We start from the raw sequence: 21,137 nt of genomic DNA on the forward strand, positions 1-21,137 counted from the left end.
AGCTTTCGGGTTCGAGATCCTTCATCTACCAATTAAATGTGAGCTTATGCTCAAAGCACTGATGGAAACTAGGATTTCATTTCTTAAACAAGGACCTACCATTAGCACACAGGAAAGTCTACTGTTTCTCTGTTATTATTTATCACTACCTGTGTTTGTAAACTGGGGAGTCTTCCTACTTGTGAGTGTGTTCAAATGTTCAGGTGTCTCCTGTTTTATTCTACCTTTTCTTTCTTTTTTTGCAAGAAAAAGATCCTTCCATTAGTTTAAAAAACTGCCCAATGGGCTACAATCTGCCCCTGCTAGAGAGGGCTACATGAACATGTGGGGAGACTTTCCAAATGAAAAGACAAGATATGTACAATGATGGCTAAATCAAGAAATGGGAGGAAGAAACTACCACACTTGTGGACGGTATTTCCATCTAGGCGTGCCATGAACCATGGTGAAGAAGGGCCCTAGGGGCCAAAGTCCCCAGAAGGCCTCTCGGTGCTCTCGCATGTCGTCGGGGCTACCGTGAAGTCTCTCAAACTGGGCCCTGAGGGTTTGGACCAGCTCCAGCCAAATGTCACAGTCAGTCTCCGCCAATGGGATGGGTCGAGCCTCAAAGATGCGGAAGCAGCGGGCTCGCCAGATGTACCAGTGTCAGATTGCAGATGAGCTCCAACACAACTCTTTGTCTCTGCTCCACTCCTGAGAAACTAGCTGTGTAGTAGGTGGAAGTGTAGGCCAGCCCTCATGTATCACAATCATCCTGCTGACAAAAGCCATCTCAAAACGAAGTGCTAGCCCTGTGAGTGTGGACCAAGTGGGAGCACCCCAGAGTGTACTGGTTGGTTGTGGAGAGTGCAGGCATCAGCCGAAGAATCTGAAGCCAAAACCTGTCGTGCCATGGGGCAGTCCCACAGACAATGTCGTTAAGGTCTCAAGTGGGTGGTCACAGGCGGCACATACTGCCGAGAGGCTGCTGTGCACCAACCACTCCCTAGTGCGATGCTCGATGTGCAACTAGCCATTAGAACATGGTGACACGTGTCAGCTGTCTACTCCCATAAGTGCTTCCACAATATTGCCAAGAACTTCCACCCATGTCAAAAATGTAATCACTAGCGTAGAAATGATCTAACCTAGACAGATTTATGCCCCCTACTCTGCGGTCAGTAAGAGAAAAAGAGAGGCTATCTAAGGGCCGTACAAAGCCAACATGCTGCCAAACATCCGAAATCATCAAGTCATACATAGGCGCTCCCCATGAACAGTAGCATGGCTGCCTCCAATCCTATCCGAGGGGTCTTCTAGCATATTGAAGTCCCCTAAATACACCAATGCTGTGCATAAGGTAAGGATTCCACAATATGTGACCAAAACACAGCGCGTGCACTCGCATGGTTGGGTGAATAAATGTTTAGAAAGTGCACAAGGCTACCTTGAACCTGCATGGTGACCCACAATGCTGTCACAAACTGCTGACGTGCCAAGCCACTGAAGACACGGCGGGTTAGGTCTCCCCAAGCCTACCCTAGCCAACTTACAGATCCCGACCAAGGAGCGTAAACCCTAGCAGAAGCAGAGGAAGACAAAGTTCTCACCAACTTACAGATCCTCGTTGAGTGGCCCAATTTTTAAAGAAGGGCTAGGATTAAAATCCTAACCCCTAGCCAACTTATGGGACCCCATCCAACGGGGCCTAAAAATAAAGAAGCCACACACAAACAAAAAGCATTGCGTAGACAATTGATGAGGTGACAGTTGTACGGACTCCATAATTTGTGTTGACATGCTGATGATGTGGCAATTGTACGACCATATTTTACATTGCTGACGTGGCAGACTGTATGGAATTTCATGAATTGGGCTGACATGTGACGGCGTGGTAGATTGTAGCGCTAGCTTTTGGGAGACAGATGCTTTTAAACCACTAGCTTTTCAAGTAAACTGCTTCTAGGGGCCAAGGGCCTTTAAATATGAGATGAGGGCTCACTCTTTGGCATCCTATCGCGCGGGAAGGTGCAGAGGAGTGTCGCCCGAGTTGTATCATGTTGAAGCAATATAAAGAAATACAAAAAGGGGTGCCATGATTTGGGGCCAGTGCTCTCTTTGAGTAGAACTCCACTATTCTGTGTCTCGTGTGCCGTGCATCTCTCACACTTCAGTTGTTTTTGAAGTGCTTAAAAGTCTTTTCAGTCTGTTCTTTTCCATTGGCACACGGTGTCTTCCCGTTACACTGTGCCCTGCCTGGCACAAGAATACCTCTGCCCACAAAGGCCTGCTACCATGAGTCCACAATAGTCATACATGCACCTCTCTGAATGCCACCAAGCCCAAAAGCAGCGGACCAAAAAGTCTCATAGAGACCATGCAAGATCTGTCCACAACACCAAATATGGTTCTCAGAAAGATGGTGTGCTTGGAGCATAAGAATATATATGTGCCACCCACAAGGCATCTCTGAAGCTCTTGCTGTAAGCGACCCCTTTGGCATAGAAATTGGGGTCCACCTAGGCCGTGCACATTCCATAAGCCAATCCTCATGGGGTCAATGAGAGAAAACAGATGCTGCCGTAGCAACCAACCTTGCAATTTTCGAGGCCAGCTTGGATGGGGTGTAATCCATATCCGAGTGACCTCGAGAGAGGTATGTTTGAAGTGACTGTCCAACCCATGCCCAAGAAGAGCGTGTAGTCCTTAGGGCTGCATCCTATGTCCAGGAATCCTCATGTACAAATACATGACATGGAGCACACTGCATATCTGCAAAAAAGAATATCATAATGTGCCTACAACCAATTGTGTCAGGTTGCGTCACAATGAACTTGGCTAACAACCAAAGTTTTTGTAGCAAGTCTATCATCCCAAGTCCACCATGTGGTGCAAGAGCTCAAGAGCCTAGACCTAAAGCCAATTGAGTACTATATGCAAAGTCCACTCTATGTGACCTCTGCAGCCAATTGAGTACTGTATGCAGAGTCCACTTTGTGTGATCCCTGCCACACAACGGGAAGGAAAAACCAATCGCTGTTTCCAAGGCCTTGGTACCTATGGCTGCCAAAAAGGGAACATGCACTCTGAAACACGCTGTCTTGAGGTGTGGAGAGGAGTCGCCAAGAAACCGTGTAAAGTCGTAGTCGAAGCAGTCCCATCGTCTGCGAATGTCAAAGAAAGTTAGCCCACACGGGATTGTCACATAAGGAGAGGCATGCACCACTTGTGGCATCCTCAGGAAGGACGGTCCCTCTCGAGCCAACCTGCTCGTAGCAAAAGCACTGCCAAGAGATCTCCGAGCTGTAGAGGACTATCCTATCCCCTGAGCCGGTGATGGAGTGTGGGTAGGGCCAGGAGAGGAGTCATTGGGGGTGACGGGGCGGAGCTGATGCTGGGGGGGGGGGGGGGAAGGAGGCTCCTCAGGATACTCTGCTGCAAAGGGTGAAAACAGCTCCCTGTAGGAACTCAATGTTGCTGGCTTGTCGTTGGTCAGCCACCACGGGGGCGGTGTGACGAGCTCGTCCCTTGCGGTGACGACCATGTACATGTTGCCAGCCATTAGCAGACTGGTCACCCATCTCTAAAGAAGTGTCAGCCTACGCATCCTTAGTCTTTGGCCACTTTGTTTGTCTAGCCTTGGGAGGCCGAGCATGTGTGTCGCGGGTGGTCGTCTCCTACGAGGACATGCCTTCACGAGATGGCCCATTTCTCTACATATGAAGCATAGGTTTGGGAGACCCGAGTACTCCACGCTCTGGCGGAGCTAGCCGCCACTCACCCTAGGCAAAAGGACTATCTTTAGGAGAGTTGGGGTGTCTTGAACCAAAAACGTGTATCGTTGGTATACTTGCTGTGTTGGCAGCGTCTCTAAGACTTCCAATCTCTGAACTAATCTTGGGTAATTGCAAGATGTACTCTCTCCTCAGGCAAGGGAAGCTAACCAAAATGGGCAAGTCTGCTTCCTCAACATGAACATCAGTAGCTGGATCGAAACCATGGTCTATTGTCAAAAATGACCCCTAACTACACGGATGGCCAGCGGGCTCATCGAAAGGGCTTATGAAGCCATCTCAGGAGTCTCAAACTCGATATGAAAGTAGCCACATCCAAGGAGTTGTACGTCGACAATCTTTCCCACCTCCGCAAAAAGGCAGTCCTGAAGGAGGTTGCCGATAATCTTGTAGATGACGGAGGTGTCTTGAAGGCACTCCACCTTTGTTGTAAGGCTCACTTGCTTCGTTGGTGAAAGAGCAAGTCGGATGGTCGGCTCTGTGGGGTCCGGTGAGGGGGCTTCATCAGAGTCCCGCTGAGGCAGAGCAAGAGCCTCCCTCTGTGTGTACTATTGATGAGGGGAGGAGGGCAGAGTGCCTACACGTTGGAGAGGGGGAATGGGGAACACACACAGTTGCCCCTATATAACTCAAGGTATTCACAACACCCTTGTCATCTCAAAAACACCTTCAAGATATACGAATTGTACTCCTACAACTTCGTCTGCACTTCACCCAATACTCACACTTTTTTTTTTTGTAAATCTGCTTTGATTAATCTACAAGTGGGAAACCTCAAAGCGAGGAAAACCCATGAAAAAGATCAAACAATAGGAAACCTCAAGGCGAGGAAAACCCATAGAAAGTATTACAAATTGTAACTTAGAAACAATCAAAATAGAGCAAGTAATGGCTAACAGGAAGCTTGTCCAAGTCATAGGCAATTTGAAGAGAATTTGTAAGAGATATCTTGAAGAAAGAAACATATTCCACTTGAATTTGCTGGAACATGAGGGAATTCCGTGCTTTCCACACTGTCCACAGTACCCAAAACCTAACCCAGCCAAAAAAGTATGCGTACGGCCGAAGCAAAGGCAGAAGCACTCCAAAGATTTAGAAAAATTTACCAAATTGTAAGCCAGGAAAACGCGAGCAAAGAGCTGAAGAGATGCTGTCCACAAACTGTCGCGTACGAGAACAAGATCACAGTAGATGTGGAATATTCTCAATGCCTGCCCCACAGTGAACACAACGCGAAGAGGTCAATCTCCTAGAGCGAAATAATTTTTCAGTGGGGAGAACCCCAACCACATAAACAGTCGCTCCTTGAGAGGTAGCTTGGCATGCCGGATTTTCATAATTTTACTCCGCCACCAAGTAACTCTCTTATTCATATTCCATACCTTGTTACAATGTTCTTGGATCCAAGAAGATGACTACAAGTGACAATACACTTTCTTGGCAGATATCAAACCAATTGAAGAACCAACGTAGAGCCAGTCGCAAATTCTATTGTCTTCAACTAGCGGCGGGATGGGAGATATAGAATCGACCAACTCCTTAATGGTGTCTCACGTGCGCCTGTAGTGTGACCCAAGTCCAAAGGTAAGAGCATCCTGCTTGAACGAGAGCGATTGTCCTTGAGCGTCTATCACATCTGCTCTCCTGTCAATACCTTTGTGGGAGAGAAAGTAAGCCTCTCTAGGAGAGCGTTGAACAAGAGTCTGAGCAAAAACTTTTTTCCAATGCAAACTCTCCAATCGAAGTGAATTTCCACAGGCGTCATCTCTACCATTTCACAACAATTCCTTCGTTACCAACTTCCAATCTGTCACTATACTGGAAGCAAAGGGACATCCCAAAATTGTAGCTTCAACTTTACCAAAAACCACATCCCAATACGACGACTGCCAATGGCCAAAGGTTGGCGTGGAAACCGCATGAGAGCACAAAAACGCAAGCATCTGCGTCCAGCACTGTTTTTGCTCAATCAACACTAACAACAAAGTAGCCTTCCTTGCTGTAACATGAGAACACAGCTGAAGGATATTCAGACCACCACAACGTTTTGGAGTACAAAGCTTATCCATCGCAAGCAATCGCAAGCCTTTTTTGTGAGAGGAAGTGGACCAGAAATGCTCCAGAGTCTGAGACATGAAATCCAGAAGATGGCAGGGTGGCCAATGCAATAAATGCAGGAAAAATTGCATGTATGCCACCAATATAGACTGCACTATTCTAAGTCTTACATGGAGCGGCCAGGTAGACACTTTCTAATAATCCAATTTAGACCTCCGTTTATTCTCAACCCATTGCAACAACTTCGCATTGTTAACCGTCCAAGCCAACGGATAACCAAGCTGCCTTACAATTTGATAAGGCTTCACTATCTCGCCTAGCCATAACATAGCATGCCAATCCATTTGATGCAAGGGCAACAATTTAGATTTTCGAAAATTCACTTGCAAACCTGCAGCCAACCCATAAATACGTAGTGCTTCCATGACACAACAAACATCCTCGGGTTGATTTCTAGGCCAGAACATGGGATCATCCGCATACGCTTGTGCCACAAAATGATCATTAGCTGACAGTTGCAATCCATGCAACCGACCAAATGCTGTCAAGGAGTCCAAATACAATAGCAGAGGATGTGTAGCAATAGCATACGACATGGCACTCGAAGGACATCCTTGCTTGACCGATCGACCAAGATCCCATAACCAAGTCAGCTCACCGTCAAGAATTCCAACAGATTGATTGTTCTCATAAAGGAAATAAACTACTTGACACATCCTGGGCCCAAAGCTCAAAGCCCAAAAGCCGTCATGATCTGAGCAATGAAGTCCCATTGAACAATTTCAAATGCTTTCTCTATATCAATCTGCATGATAAACACATCTTGTCTTGTGTATTTTGCATACCCAATTCCAATAAAAGCGTTAGGGATATTATCCATAATTTGCCTGCGAGGAATAAATCCATCATGAGCCGGATGTATGCCGGAGAACAAATAGTGAGCAACACGAGTAGCTATCATTTTCGACAACAATTTGTAAACTATCAGCATAAGCGTTATTGGATGCCAATGCGAGAAGTATTCTCACAATGTTTGCTTGGGCAACAGTTTCACCAGACCTTCTTTCCATGATTGCGTTAAAGATTGTGTGGTCCATGCATGATTTATTATGAAAAGGAAAGGTTGCTTAAGGAATTCCCAAAAGTGAAGGAAAAATTCAACCGTAAGCCCATCCCAACGAGGCGATTTCCAACGACCAAGATGCAACAGACTATCGTGCAACTCATCCTCAGTAAACTAACCTCAAGGGTAACCACATCATTCATTGTCAATATAGGATGTACATAAGACAACAATAATTGCCTGGCTTGCAAAACCTCAGTCGAGGGAGCCTCGGGCTTGGCAAAAACTCGTTGAAAATGATCCACCATTGAGTCTGTCAATTGACCTTTCTTCGTCGTCCATTGCCCAGCCTCGTCTCTAACCCTTTTGATAGAGGTAGATGTCCTTGAATGATGCGAATGCTTAAAGAATTGTTTCGATGAACAACCTTTATCCATAAAAGCATGTTGCCTAGATCTAATTTTCCATTTTTCAAGTTTTCTCTTATCATTATGCATCAACGAAGTTTTAGCCACGCATAATTCTTCTTGTTTTGAATCAGTAAGCCTTCTACTATCTGCAAGACTTCCCAAGGCTTGGCAAGTCTCCTTATCTTCGTGCACTTTTATTTCTCAATTGGTACATTTACCAGGAACCATAATCCTTTATGATTGCGTGGATGTGCATGACAAAACGATACCAGTCCACGTCCACATCAATAAACATATGAGAGACGAGTGGAGGAATCACTGCTTCAATCAAAGTTTGAAATGCTCTATGTGAAAGATACGCATTATTAATGTTCAACAACGGCTTACGAAGGAGCGGGAAATCTACATCCAATGTCTCAAAATAGACCCAGAGCCAAAGAGGAAAATGATAAGATAAGGTGAGAGAACGATCAATCCTCATATCATATGCAAACATATCATATTGCGGAGTCCCCAGTACATGCCAGCGATCCAATCGTGCTCTATATCCAGAGTGAGCATTATGAGTAAATGCATAACCCCGCTCTGAAGAGTGCGTGCTGGCCCATAGATCCAAGACACCCGTATCATTGACCATGGCATCCCGAGAAGAACATTCAAAGCTCAACATATGCGAATGACCAGTATGAGCTTTGAAGAGTGCGTGCTGGCCCATAGATCCAAGACACCCGTATCATTGACCATGGCATCCCGAGAAGAACATTCAAAGCTCAACATATGCGAATGACCAGTTGTTCTATCCGTGTTTGCAAGTGCATTATTAAAATCCCAGCACCAATAAGCATGTGAACGCCAGGGGTATTTGACCAACTCTTGCCCCATGCAAAAAAAATGGAAAATTGCTAGAGGGAATTCGGGAGAATGCCAAAAAGCCTGAATCGTTTGTGGAAGACCACCAAGGGAAATCGAAGGTGCATACAAGCAGAAATGCGGCGAAGGAAATCCCTGGTGCAATGACACTCCCAAAGCAGATGTCTGACAGTCTCATCAGCAGCGGAGCAACCGACACAACAACGAGAGAAGCTAATACGACGCGCCGCAAGGAGTGTTCCAACTGGAAGAACTCCCAGCAAACAACGCCAAAGAAACAAACGCTCCTTAAGAGGCAAGCGAGACTTCCAGATTGCAGTAAGAGCCCGCCTCCACCATTGATCGGATTTGTGTAAATTCCAGAGCACATTACAATGATCAGCCAGCCAAGAGTCCTGCATGAGAGAAGCATAGATATGGCGAGCAAAAATCGCATCCAAAGAAGAGTCCCATAATTTCCAATCCTGCGTACAGCATCCACCGGCCAACGGCGGAATAGGGAGAAAAACGTCCAGCATGTGCCGAAGCAAGCTCCAAATATGACGATAATGTAGGCCCAACCCAAAGCATGCTGCCACTTGAGAAAAGGTAAGAAAATTCCCAGATGAATCCACCATCATCCACCGTGCGTATGCCACGACCAGAGAGGAAGTAGGCTTGACGAGGCGACTAATCAACTAGGGTAAAAGAAAACGCCCTGCTCCAATGAATGCTTTCCAAATGCAACGAATTCCCATCTGCTTGCTGCCTGCCATGCCAAGACAGATGATCCGTAACAACTTTCCAAGCGGAGAGCAAGCCAGAGGTGATCAAACAACCAGGAATATTACCGACCATCTTGCCAAACACAGTCTCCCAAAGGGAAGTCTGCCAGTGACCAAAGGCAAGAGTGGCAACATGTCGGCATATCTCAACAAACCATAACTGTCCATGGCTAAGACTGCAATGCAAGAGTGGGCAATAACATAGCCTTCCTTGCCAATGCATGCGGCGAAGGTCCAAAATATTCAGTTCACCAAGACACTTCGGAGAGCAAAGTTTCTCCATTGCTAACAAACGGAGGCCTTTCTTAGATGAACTGGTGCGCCACAAGTGAGATACAATAGTAGACATAAGCAATGAGAGGCAGGAGCAAGGCCAGTGCAGCAATGACAAGTAAAATTGAACATATGCCATCATGATACTTTGCACTATACAAAGTCGAACATGTAACGGCCATGTAGACAATTTCCAATAGTGCAATTTGACATTCAATCGTTGCATGACCCAATCGACTTGTTGCGTACTAGTAACCTGCCAACCGATAGGATATCCTAAATGCCTGACCACCACATGCGAATCGAGAATCTTACCAGGCCACAAAAGATGATTCCAATCACAAGCAGCAAGAGGCAAGAGTTAGATTTCCAAAAGTTAACCTTAAGGCATGCTGCCAATACAAATGTATCCAATGTTTGCATAATTTTGCGCACATCATCCTGGTTGTTACGAGGCATGAACACGAATCATCAGCATAGGCCTGTCCTGCAAAGTCTTCCCCATTGGGTAACTTAAGCCCATGAAGACGACAGAGCGAAGTCAAGTGATCCAAATACAATAAGAGAGGGTGAGTGACAATGGCATACAACAAGGGCGCTAAGCGGGCAACCCCGTCTGACAGAGCGAAGTCAAGTGATCCAAATACAATAAGAGAGGGTGAGTGACAATGGCATACAACAAGGGCGCTAAGCGGGCAACCCCGTCTGACAGAGCATCCAAGAGGCCAAGGTTCTGTCAGCTCTCCATTAAGGAGGATTGAACATGTACTGCGGGCATAAAAGAAGTAAACGACGTTGACCATCTTTGGGCCAAAGCTAAGGGCCCGCATGGTAGCAGCAATGAAATTCCATTGAACCGTATCGAAAGCCTTTTCAATGTTTACCTGCATTACAAGAACATTTTGCTGGATATATTTGGCATATTCCATTCCAATTAATACATAAGCCAGATTATCTAAAATCTGGCGACGAGGAATAAATCCATATTGCACAGAATGGATACCAGCCATAATAGGTTCCTTGATACGATTCACAATGATCTTAGCCAAGATTTTGTACATCACCGGCATGAGAGAAATTGGTCGCCAATGCGAGAACTGCTCACAAAGGGCTTGTTTAGGCAGCAACTTCAAAAAACCCTCTTTCCAAGACATTGGCAAATCTTGTTTCACCCACGCAGCGTTCATCATATAAAGTAAAGGTTCTTTCAAAGGCTCCCAGAAAGAGAGGAAAAATTCCATAGTGAGCACAACCCAACCAGGCGAACGCCATCTTCCAAGAGCAAGCAAAGCTGAGTGCAATTCATTCTCTATAAAAGCCGCCTCCATGGCCAAAGCATCCTGAGGCAAGACAATTGAATGCACCGTAGATAACAAAAGTTGCCGTTCATGAGTAACTGCGGCGGATGCCACGGGGGGTGCGGCAAAAACAGTCCTAAAATGGGACACCATGGTATCTGCAAGCTCACGCTTCAAAGTTTTCCAAGCTCCTAGTCGAAACATAACCCGCTTAATAGTTTGAGAGGCCCTCGAATGATGCAAGTGCTTAAAAATTTGCTTTGAGGCACATCCGTTGTTTACAAACGCTCGATGACGAGCACGAGTTTGCCATTTATCCAATTTTTGTTTATCATTATGCAGTAGACACACCCGGGCCTGACAAAGGGCTGTGGAATTCAATTTGTGACAATAGACATGTGTCAGCTAAGAGTTGGAGTTGTTGATACATATGCTTGGCATCCTCAACATCACCACGTAATTGAAACATGTAATGCTTGCCATAGTCCTGATTTACACTCTGCACGCGCACAACAAAGTGGTTCCAGGCAACATCAGGATCAAGATGCATTTGAGCAACCAAAGGGGTAATAACCTCATAGATCATCTCATAAAATGCCTCGTGAGAAAGATATGCATTGTTGATGTGCAATAGACGCTTCTTAGAAAGAGGCTAATCATAATGTAGTTGCCCAAAGCGCAGCAGCATCACAACAAGAGCATGATCAGATAAAAGCAAGAACAGTCTAAGCTCATTTCGCACACAAACTCGTCAAGTTGTTGCATGCCAAGGACATAACACCGATCTAATCTTGCACGATATGCAAAAAAGCATTATGTTAAAATGTATACCCCAAATTATCAGGATGCAAGAGAGTCCACAGGTCCAACATCCGTGTACATGCCACAAGATCCGTCCAAGCTTGCAATCCTATGCTTAACATGTGAGAATGTCCTGTGGTGTTATCAGATGAAGCCAGTCCATTGTTGAAATCACCACAAAGCAACGCATTGGAAAGCCATGGATAAGAAGATATCTCACGCCACAAAAGAGCTTGTTGTCCCGAGGTTGTGTGCGCATAACCACCAAATTCATAAATCTGACCATTGATCGTGCATTGGACTACCTCCAACGACCCGCTGGATCATTATACGCCAAAACTGGCTGCAACTCATGCCTAACCATAATGAGAACACCCGAAAAACCCAATGAATCAGCATATGCTATCCAGTATCCGGCAAAATACGAGCATTGCCCAGCATAATCATGTTGATTATGCTCTTGCAAAACCACAATGTCTGCCTTACATGTATGTACATAGTGCCAAGTTAGTCTCCACTTATCAGGGTTACATAACCCACACACAGTATATGAAATGCATTTTACACAACTATGCATTCAAGAGATATGTACAGAAGCAAAATAAGGAAGAGACTAAGTTGACGTGCCCATAAGCATATCAGCATCAACAGCCCGCGACTCAACCACAACATTCTGCATGCTTGTCTCAGGGGCAACTAAACTTTCAGATTCTTGAAAAGTCCCATGAACCATTGCATCCCTGTAAGAGTGCACCACCTTATTCCAAGCATCCGCAAGAGTGCAATTATCATTACAAGGAAGGGGTTGTTGTCCTGCAGATTGAACCTAAGGAGGTACATAATTAAGAGAAGAAAGCTGTGAACGCATCTTAACAGTCTTCCTGGGAGTTACCCAAGGAGATCCTTCCACCGAGTCCACATTTTTGCCCTTGTTTTTGGTTTCTGAAGAAGAAAGCGACTTTACTTTACCTGGAGGATTTGTGGAAGCAGCAAGTTTAACCTTGCCTTTCTCTAAAGGTATGACATTAGGCAGCGCAGAAGCTGCAACAGCGGCAGGTCTAGGATTAGGGACTTCTCTCTCATTAGAGACCGCGAGTTGAGGGACAACCGAGAGAGGGGGTTGCAAAACAGGCTCAGAACATTCAGATTGCATATGTCCAAATTTCCCACAACGAAAGCATGAATTTGCAAATTTTCCCCATCTAAGCTTGAAAGGGCGTTTCCCAATGAGTGGGTCCCCTGAATTGACAGTAATACCTTCAGGGTGGGAACATCCATGTCCCAAAGCACACAAAAGCGATTTGTATTGGCATCGAGTTTGGGAGGGAAAATCACTTTTCCCAAATGAGAGGTGAGCATCGGAAGGAAGTGGCGCCAAGTGCGTGGAAAATCAAGGTTTTCTATCCATACGGGGCACTTATGATAGATTAGGCTTTGATAGTCCTTGGTAAGTGCCCACGGCACTACATGTGTCATCTGAGTACCAAAAAACAGGGGAGACAACTCAAGCAACATGTTATGGGTATAAGTATCTGCTAGCAAAACTTCATAGAATCCTCTAGCACCAAAGTAAACGCCTCGAACTGCCTGGTGTTTAAGCAAGAAGTCCACCCATTGACCCACGTCTTGCGCAGTGGGCATCTTGCCTGGGAAAAACAAAATAACTGCATTCAAAGCATATTGCGCCTCTGGGTCCATCAATGCTTGAACAGGAATGAGCACTTCAGTAGCAAGTTCTTGCCCCTCCCAAGCATTCCGTGTACCTTCAAAATCCTCTAGCAGACAGGCTCGGATTTCACCCATTTCTAAAGACTCAAGTGCCATCTATTTTCTTCGTTTATATGCGGTAATAAAGGGCGCTCCAAAATCTGACATACACACACATTCTCTCTCTTTTTTGGAGTTTTTGATTTTTGATTGCTTTAAACTCTGTACAGAAACACCCAGACTATGTACATTCAACCACAGAGGACATACATCGAGCAATTGAGCACTAAAATGAAAATCCTCTGTTGAAAGAAAACTGTGATGGTTGACTGCGCAGGGGCAACTTTCCACGCTGAGATCTGTTGTAATAAGACGAACGCACAAGGTTATACAGTATCTACAGGTTGATTACACACACACACACCCACACACACTCACAGGATGAGGCGAAAACTGAACAAGGGCAGAGAGAGTGCGTAGAGGTGAACAACACGCTGAAGCTGCAGTGCACAGAGAAGGGCAGCACACGCAGGGGCAGCAGCGCACAAAACAATCTCTGATAGCGCGCAGAGGCTGCAGCGTGCAAAGCAAGGCATCGTCACGAACTGTCTCCACACTGTGGGTCACGATCACTGTGGACAGGTAGGGACTCACGAGGTGGAAGGCTGCAGGCTGCGCAAGTTTAGGGTTTGCGAGCAGCCAATACGAATTTCTCTATCACGCTCTCTCTCCCTACATTCAAACACACACACTTTTTTTTTTGTAAATCAATTTGATTTATCTATCTGTGGGAAACCTCAAAGAGAGGAAAACCCACCAAAAAGATGTACAAGGAACACAACAGTGTTTGGCTATACAAAATAGCTAAAAGCATTCATAAGAAAGCTGATGTATCTCTGCCGTGATATCACCAACTTCCAAGGCGAACCGCAAAGACTGCCGAAGGGAAATCTTGAAGAAAGGTAGGGGATCTGTATGAATGCGATGGAACATATAGCCATTACGCTGTCGCCATTACGCTGTCGCCACAGGCTCCGGTACGCCCAAAACCTGACCCACATGAAGAAAGCTGCAAAGCACTTCAACGCCAGCGAGAAGATACCAAAAACCCAAAACCGCTTATGGAATACCGTTGTGGGAAAACGTAGCCGCATACACGCCAGATACCCGACGAAGGAAGTCTCGAGTGACACAGCAATCCCACAAGAGGTGACAAACATCCTCCTCGGCAGATAAGCAACGGACACATGATGAAGGGCGGATACGGCGCATCCTAAAAAAGGTACCCACTGGGAGCACACCAAGTAAACACCGCCAAAGAAACAAACGCTCTTTCAATGGCAAATGGATTTCCCATATTGCAGACATAATTCTTCGCCACCAAATATCTAATTTATGCATGTGCCAAATAGCATTGCAATGATCAGCAATCCATGGACGAGGCAGAAGAAGAGCATATGCCCAGCCGGCAGAAATATCTTGAAATGGCATTTCCCCAAGCTTCCAGTCAGACATGCGATCACCATCAGCCAAAGGTGAAACGGGCAAGAAACCTATCAACATTTGCTATAATTCTCTCCAAAACTAGCGATAGCGCATGCCCAATCCAAAGCAGCGAGCGGCAAACCGAAACTCGAAAGTGAAACGAGCTGCATCCACCACATCCTCAACCACTCGAATGCAACGGCAGGAGAGGAAATATGCCTGGCGAGGCGAGCAGTCGACCAAAGTAAGAGAAAAAGCTCGGCTCCAATGAAGGCTCTCCGCACGAAGTGAGTTTCCTTCCCTCCGAGCATTCCATGATAGATGAATCGTAACCTGTTTCCATGCAGAAAGCAAGGTGGAAGAAAGTGGGCATCCAGGAATATGACCATCCATCTTACCAAATACTGCCTCCCACATGGATGATTGCCAGTGACCAAATGAGGATGTAACCACATGCTGACTCAAGTGTGCAAACATAAGAGTCCAAGGCTGAGATTGTTGTGTAAGTGTAGGCAAAAGCATAGCCTTCCTAGCAAGGACATGCCTACGCAAGTCCAAAATATTCAAACCACCAAAGCGCTTTGGTGTACAAAGTTTTGTTATTGACATCAGGCGCAAACCTTTTTTGTGAGCACGCGTTCGCCACAAATGAGACAAAATGGCCGACATGAGAGAGTCAAGACAATGACGGGGCCAATGCAACAATGGCAAAAAGAACTGAACATATGCCATGAGGATACTTTGAACAATTCGTAGGCGAACATGTAGCGGCCAAGTAGAAAGCTTCCAGTAATGCAATTTAACGTTCAAGCGATTCATAACCCAATCCTTCTTCTGCGTGTGAGTAACATTCCATCCAATTGGATAACCCAAATGCCTAGTGATTACATTTGGAAGAACAATCTCTCCTGGTTACAACAGAGCATGCCAATCACAAGAACGAAGCGGCAGAAGCTTTGATTTATGGAAATTGACTTTAAGACCAGTCGCAATCGCAAACAATTCCAAAGCGTTCATAATCTCTTAAACATCGTTTTGCTGATTGCGGGGCATAAACAACGAATCATCTGCATAAGCCTGCCCAATAAAAGTATGACCCGATGGTAGCTGCAAACCATGAAGATGTTGCGCAGAGGTCAAGTAATCAAGATACATCAACAAAGGATGAGAGGCAATTGCATACACCAAAGCACTAATAGGGCAACCTTGCCTAACCGAACAACCAAGCGGCCACGATTCTGTCAATTCCCCGTCCAGGATTCCCAAAGACGTACTACAATCATACAAGAAATAAACCACATTGGCCAACTTAGGACCAAATCCTAGACATCTCATTGTGGCAGCAATGAAGTCCCAGTGCACAGTGTCAAAGGCCTTTTCAATGTCAACTTGCATGACCAGCACATCTTGTTACGTGCACATTTATCATGAAAATCAGGGGTTGTTTAAGAGCATCCCAAAATGAGAGGAAAAATTCCACAGTAAGTTCGTCCCAACCAGGAGATCTCCACCGGCCCAATGCAAGCAAGGCACCATGCAATTCGGAGACAAAGAAAGGATCCTCAAGGCATTGTGCCTCCTGCGAAGACAGGATCGGACGAACATAAAAAAGCAACAATTCACGTGCTCGACAAGCTGTCGAAGAAGGCTGAGACCATGTACCAGAGATCCTTACTGTGACAGACAGACAAAGGAGGGGGAGCATGATGCTCCGCATCCCTAAGAGGATCTTGTTGGACTCAGAGGTTAGAGAGCGAGTGGTGGCGCTTTGGACAAAGGGCTTGGACACGCAAGACACCCCTGTTGGTAGAGTGGCCTTTGGACTTCCTGAGATTAGTTGCTTCTTGCTCCAAGAGTCTGCAGATTGCTTGGCTGCAGCCCGTGGGAGGAGGAGAACTGTCGCAGACGGGGCCTTGTTTCCTTGCAGAGGATGCAGGAGCACCATCCAAACAGTCCTTGGTTGGAGGAGCAGTCATAGCAGGCTCGACAGGAGCTGGCTAGCATTGAGGAGAGGCGTTACGAGTTTGCCTTCTGTCGGCAGGCATCTCAGTGGACCCATGTGGGTGACAGAATTACAGGGGAGTTCTTTGTGAGGGTGGGTCCCTGTCATGTGCACACCAGTGGCAGCCAGTTGAGGAGACCCGACGGGTCATTTGCTTCAGAGCCTGAGAACATGTGTGCATTTGCTATTGACTTTTACCGAGAGTTGTTGTCAGTTGAGCCTTAGTCAAAGCGCAAGGATGTATGCAGACAGCAGGTTTGGGCACAGATGCCTTGCCTAGTTACTGAGGAGATGCGTCAGAGACTAGAGCGTCCCCTCAAGCTAGAGGAGCTGCATGAGGCCCTCAAAGTACTTCCCCATATGGTAGTTGTCCAAGGGAGGATGGTTTGACTCCCAGCTTCTTTTTGGAGTACTGGGACTTACTTGGTTCAGATCGTGCACACTGGAGAGATGCCTAACAGCATGAGTGAGGGCTTGATTTACCTTATTCCCAAGGAGAGAAGCTCCTTGGATGACATTCGACAGTGGTGGCCTATCACCATCCTCTACTCAGCCTACAAAAGTCTTGCAAAGTCTCTGAATTTGAGGATTTTGTCCCTAGTAGAGAGCATTATACATGGGACTTAGACAGGTTTTGTTGATCTGGTGATACTCCTCCTCGATTTTGAGAAGGCTTACGACAGAGTTGATTGGGACTTGGAGGCATAGAAACAGGGGACGGGGGGACGCGGCCCTTTTATGCGGGGACGGGACGGGGGACGCCGGGACGCAGACGGGGACCCGTTTTTGGGACGTGGGGACGTCCCTCACAGGGGACGAGGCAGGGGACGGGTCCCGGGACGTGGGTCCCCGGTGACCAACACGGATGGGACGCGGGCAGGGGGTGGGGCTGCAGCTTTCAAAAGGTTTTTTAAGCGCTTATTTTTGAGGGGGGTTTCAAATTTCAAAAGCACCCTTTTGGAGGGGAATTCAAATTTCAAAATTCCACTTTTGGGGGGCCTTTCAAATTTCAAATTCAAAGTTCAAACCCCCATTTTGGGGGGAGCTCTTTCTACTTAAGAGCACCCACTTCCAAGCCTCAAGGCTCATAGCCTCATAGTATCTACTATCATACCCAAGCCTCAAGGCTCAAGGCCACTTCCTTGAAGACTTGAAGTTCCTCTCTCTCTCTCTCTCTCTCTCTCTCTCTCTCTCTCTCTCTCTCTCTCTCTCTCCCCCATCAAGCTTTCTCCTACTCCTCTTTCCTTCTCTTCAACCCTTCTCTAATATCTATCATCAATGGCATCTCAAGATGGATTCCAAGCTTCTCTAAGCCCTCCTCCGTCTCCTTCCTCCGGCCCCGCTGCCGCTTCTCAACCCCCTTCCTCCGCCGACTTCACATGGACATGGTGGAGTGAGGTGATTGCTCCCAAGTCCGGTGTTGGAGGTGGAAGCAATCGGTGGAAGTGCCGCCGTTGTGGCTACGAGCGCAATGGTTCCGTGAGGAAGTTGCGCGCCCACTTCCTTCACGAAAAAGGACATCAAGTTCAATTTTGCCCGCAAACTGGCTCGGAAGAGGAGAAGCAAAAGCTCCTAAATCTTGAGAAGACTCTTGCGGATATAAAAGAAGCCAAGAAGAATCGTACCAAGCGTTGCACGGTGAATCCGAGGGAGATGGCCACGGCGGCTTTCATCCGAGCATCGGCATCCCCTTCTTCGGCATCATTTTGTGCATCAACCGGCACCGACGGTGACCGCCCACCTCCACTCTCTACCAACCCTTCATCGTCATTTGTCCCTCATTTTCGTCCACCCAAGCGGCAAGCAACTCTTGGAGATAGTTGGAAACCGGCCTTGAAAGAGGAGGTAGATGTCGCCGTAGCAAGATTTTTCTACCACGACCATATTGCTTTCAATGTAGCGCGGTAAGCCAAGCTAAGCTTTAATCTTTAGTTTATACAATGTATATCACTCAAGTCTCATTTACACTTTTTTTTTGACATAAAATATCTCCATATTTTAAAGAAATGGCATGGAAGATTGGAGAGTTTGGACCCACATATGTCCCTCCCTCTTCGGAGAGCTTGCGCACCACTCTTCTTGACAAGGAGAAAGTCATGGTGGAGGCGGCATGTGCATCCACAAGGGCTTCATGGAAGAAGAATGGGGTATCCCTCATTGTGGATGGGTGGAGTGATACTTGTCGCCGCTCCATTCATGGCATGGTGGCATATTCTCGGGGGGAGATGTATTTCATTGACTCCCATGATGCATCGGGGACCGGGAAGAGTGCGCAAGTACTTGCATCGGAGTGGGCGCTTACCATTGAGAAGGTGGGAAAGCATGATGTCATTGCCATCGTCACTGATGGAGAAAATAGCAATCGTGCCGCCGGAGCCATCATTGAATCCCTTTATCCACAAACCACGGTCACATATTGCATGGCTCATTGCCTCAACAATCTTCTCACCTTGGAATGGATTTCCCCCGTCATTGAGCATGCGAATTCAATGGTGACTTTTGTCCATAATCATCAAAAGGTAACCATTAAGTGTTAACCAATCTTATTTCAATTCGAATCTAATTTCAATATGGAAGGCCAATTCTTATTTTAAATGTTGAAACTTGATTTTTCTAAATAGGTGAGGGCTGAATTTTCAAAGAGGTCAAAGCTAGCTCTTCTCAAATACTCGGAGACTCGCTTCGCCTACAACTTTATTATGCTCCATCGTTTGAGTTCATGTAGTGGGGCATTGAGGGGACTCTTCATTAGTGATGAGTTCTTGGCAATGCCCGAGTCAAAAAGTGTCAACGGAGTGGCATGCCAAGCACGGGCCGACATGCCAGAATGGTGGGAGGAAGTAAAGACAATCTCCAAAATGGTGAAGCCTATCATCCACCTCTTGCAGGTGTTGGATTCCATGAAGCCTTGCATCGGCAAGATATATGAGGCCATGGACACCATGATTGACTCTCTTGAAAAACTTGTGACCGACCCCAATAGGTATTCACGTCGCACGAGTCACTTTTAAGTTTTCCCTATGCTTTACAAGTTTACTCGCTTGAGTTTTAACTTTGTTTTGAATCTTCATAACATAGGTACGAGGAGATCCAAGAATTGTGTGTGTCAAGGTGGAATGCCCACCATTCTCCTCTTCATGCAGCCGCTTATGTAGTGGATCCACAATTCCAACAAGGGAACCAATGGAAGGACAAAGAGGTGATGAATGGTTGGCAAACCATCCTTGCCCGCCTTGTGCCCGACCCAAAGGAAAGGACCGAGATTCGGAGGCAAATCAATGTCTACAGAAATGGAAAGGGAGAAATTTGTCACATGCCCGATGCACAAGCATCTCGCTTTGAGGTGGGGAGTGCTCTTTGGTGGGAGGATTTTGGGGCGGGATTGGGCGGTTTACAGGATTTGGCTATTCGCATTCTTAGCCAAGCATGCACTATGAGTTGCTTGGAGCAACTTTGGAGTGTGTATGCTCATGTAGCCTCAAAGAAGAGGAATCGTCTTGATGTACAGAGAGCCAATGATCTCATATATGTCTCATCAAATTTGAAGATGCTTTCCAAGTCAGATCAAAGTGATGATTTCGCGGAGTGGGCACTTGCTGAGGATGATCATATCCCAGAGACACAGATAGATGCAGAGGTGCCAGAGGCAGAGATTGAGACAACACCACTTGAGGATGATTTTTTGGATCAAATGGACTATGCAGAGCCAGTTGACATTCAATTGGCACCATGGGCCAACATGTAGAGTCTAGAGTCTAGACCTCTTGAGTCTCGAGTCCTTCCCTTTTTGACTCTCATTTATGCTAAACTCTACTTATCCACTCTTCACTTGTACATCGTTATGTTTTGCCCCTTGGCGAGGATGATTGATGCTTGATCACCACACCAATGGTGTACTGTGTCGCGTACGCCGCACACCCTTTGTTATATTTTGGTGTTATGTAATATGAATGCAAAAACCACTTTTTCTTTGCAATCTTGTGCTCTAAGTGTTCACTATTGTCTCAGTATTAAATTTGCAAAGAATTAGTGTTTTTTAAAGCGCGTCCCCCGTCCCCTGTTTTGCCACGTCCCCGTCCCCGGGACCCGCCACGTCCCCATGTGACTATGCTTGGAGACACCCTACGTAGAATGGGTTTCTCAGATGCTTGGATCAGAGGTGTGTCAGCTCTCTACAGGCATGCACACAGTCAGGTGCTCTTGGCAGGAGGATGAGGAAAGCGCTTCATGCTCACACGGTTGGTCAGACAGAGTTGCCCTCTATCCCCCTTGCTCTTTTTGTTCTATGCTAAGGCGATGAGCAGATTTTTGGCCTCACAGCAGGTTGGCTTGCGAGGCCTAGAGTCCCGATTACGGGAGACGAGCTACTAGACGCTGAGTTTGCCGACGACTCTGCCTTGTACATGGAGGGCGAGGAGGCCAATCTACACAGGTGTGAGCAGGCTCTAGAGGTATTTTGTTGTGCATCGGGTGCATGGATCATTTGGAGGAAGACAGTGGCTTTCTTGGTTGGCAGTGCTGCTACGCCTGATTGGTCGTGAGGTGAGGGCTTCTATTGGATTCCCCCAAGGACTCTAGTATGATATTTGGGTTGCCATGTTGGCTTAGACTTGGCCCCTGAGCAGAAGACTCC

The 21,137-nt window shown here is 46.5% G+C and overlaps 2 protein-coding genes across 2 annotated transcripts in view; both read left to right on the top strand.

Moving 5' to 3' along the window:
- The window catches only part of LOC147435734 (uncharacterized), a 254,651-nt gene that overhangs the window by 111,452 nt on the left and 122,062 nt on the right, over positions 1 to 21,137 (top strand). The window lies entirely within an intron of this gene.
- On the top strand, positions 17,783 to 20,249 carry LOC147435735 (uncharacterized). Its single transcript, XM_086488804.1, has 5 exons — positions 17,783 to 18,408; positions 18,492 to 18,651; positions 18,772 to 19,023; positions 19,126 to 19,487; positions 19,583 to 20,249. Exons 1-5 carry the CDS (start codon positions 17,783 to 17,785, stop codon positions 20,247 to 20,249), a joined length of 2,067 nt encoding a protein of 688 aa, XP_086344930.1.

The sequence above is a fragment of the Adiantum capillus-veneris genome, chromosome 18 (genome assembly GCF_014529385.1).
Source record: "Adiantum capillus-veneris isolate H3 chromosome 18, ASM1452938v2, whole genome shotgun sequence".
Lineage (NCBI taxonomy): Eukaryota > Viridiplantae > Streptophyta > Polypodiopsida > Polypodiales > Pteridaceae > Adiantum > Adiantum capillus-veneris.

What these genes read in the sequence shown, in the direction of transcription:
- LOC147435735 (XM_086488804.1), top strand. Translation starts at nt 17,783, where the DNA reads ATGGCATCTCAAGATGGATTCCAAGCTTCTCTAAGCCCTCCTCCGTCT. An exon ending in ATTGCTTTCAATGTAGCGCG is followed by an intron (nt 18,409 to 18,491) that starts GTAAGCCAAGCT and finishes TTGACATAAAAT; the next exon opens with ATCTCCATATTTTAAAGAAA. An exon ending in CTTCATGGAAGAAGAATGGG is followed by an intron (nt 18,652 to 18,771) that starts GTATCCCTCATT and finishes GGGACCGGGAAG; the next exon opens with AGTGCGCAAGTACTTGCATC.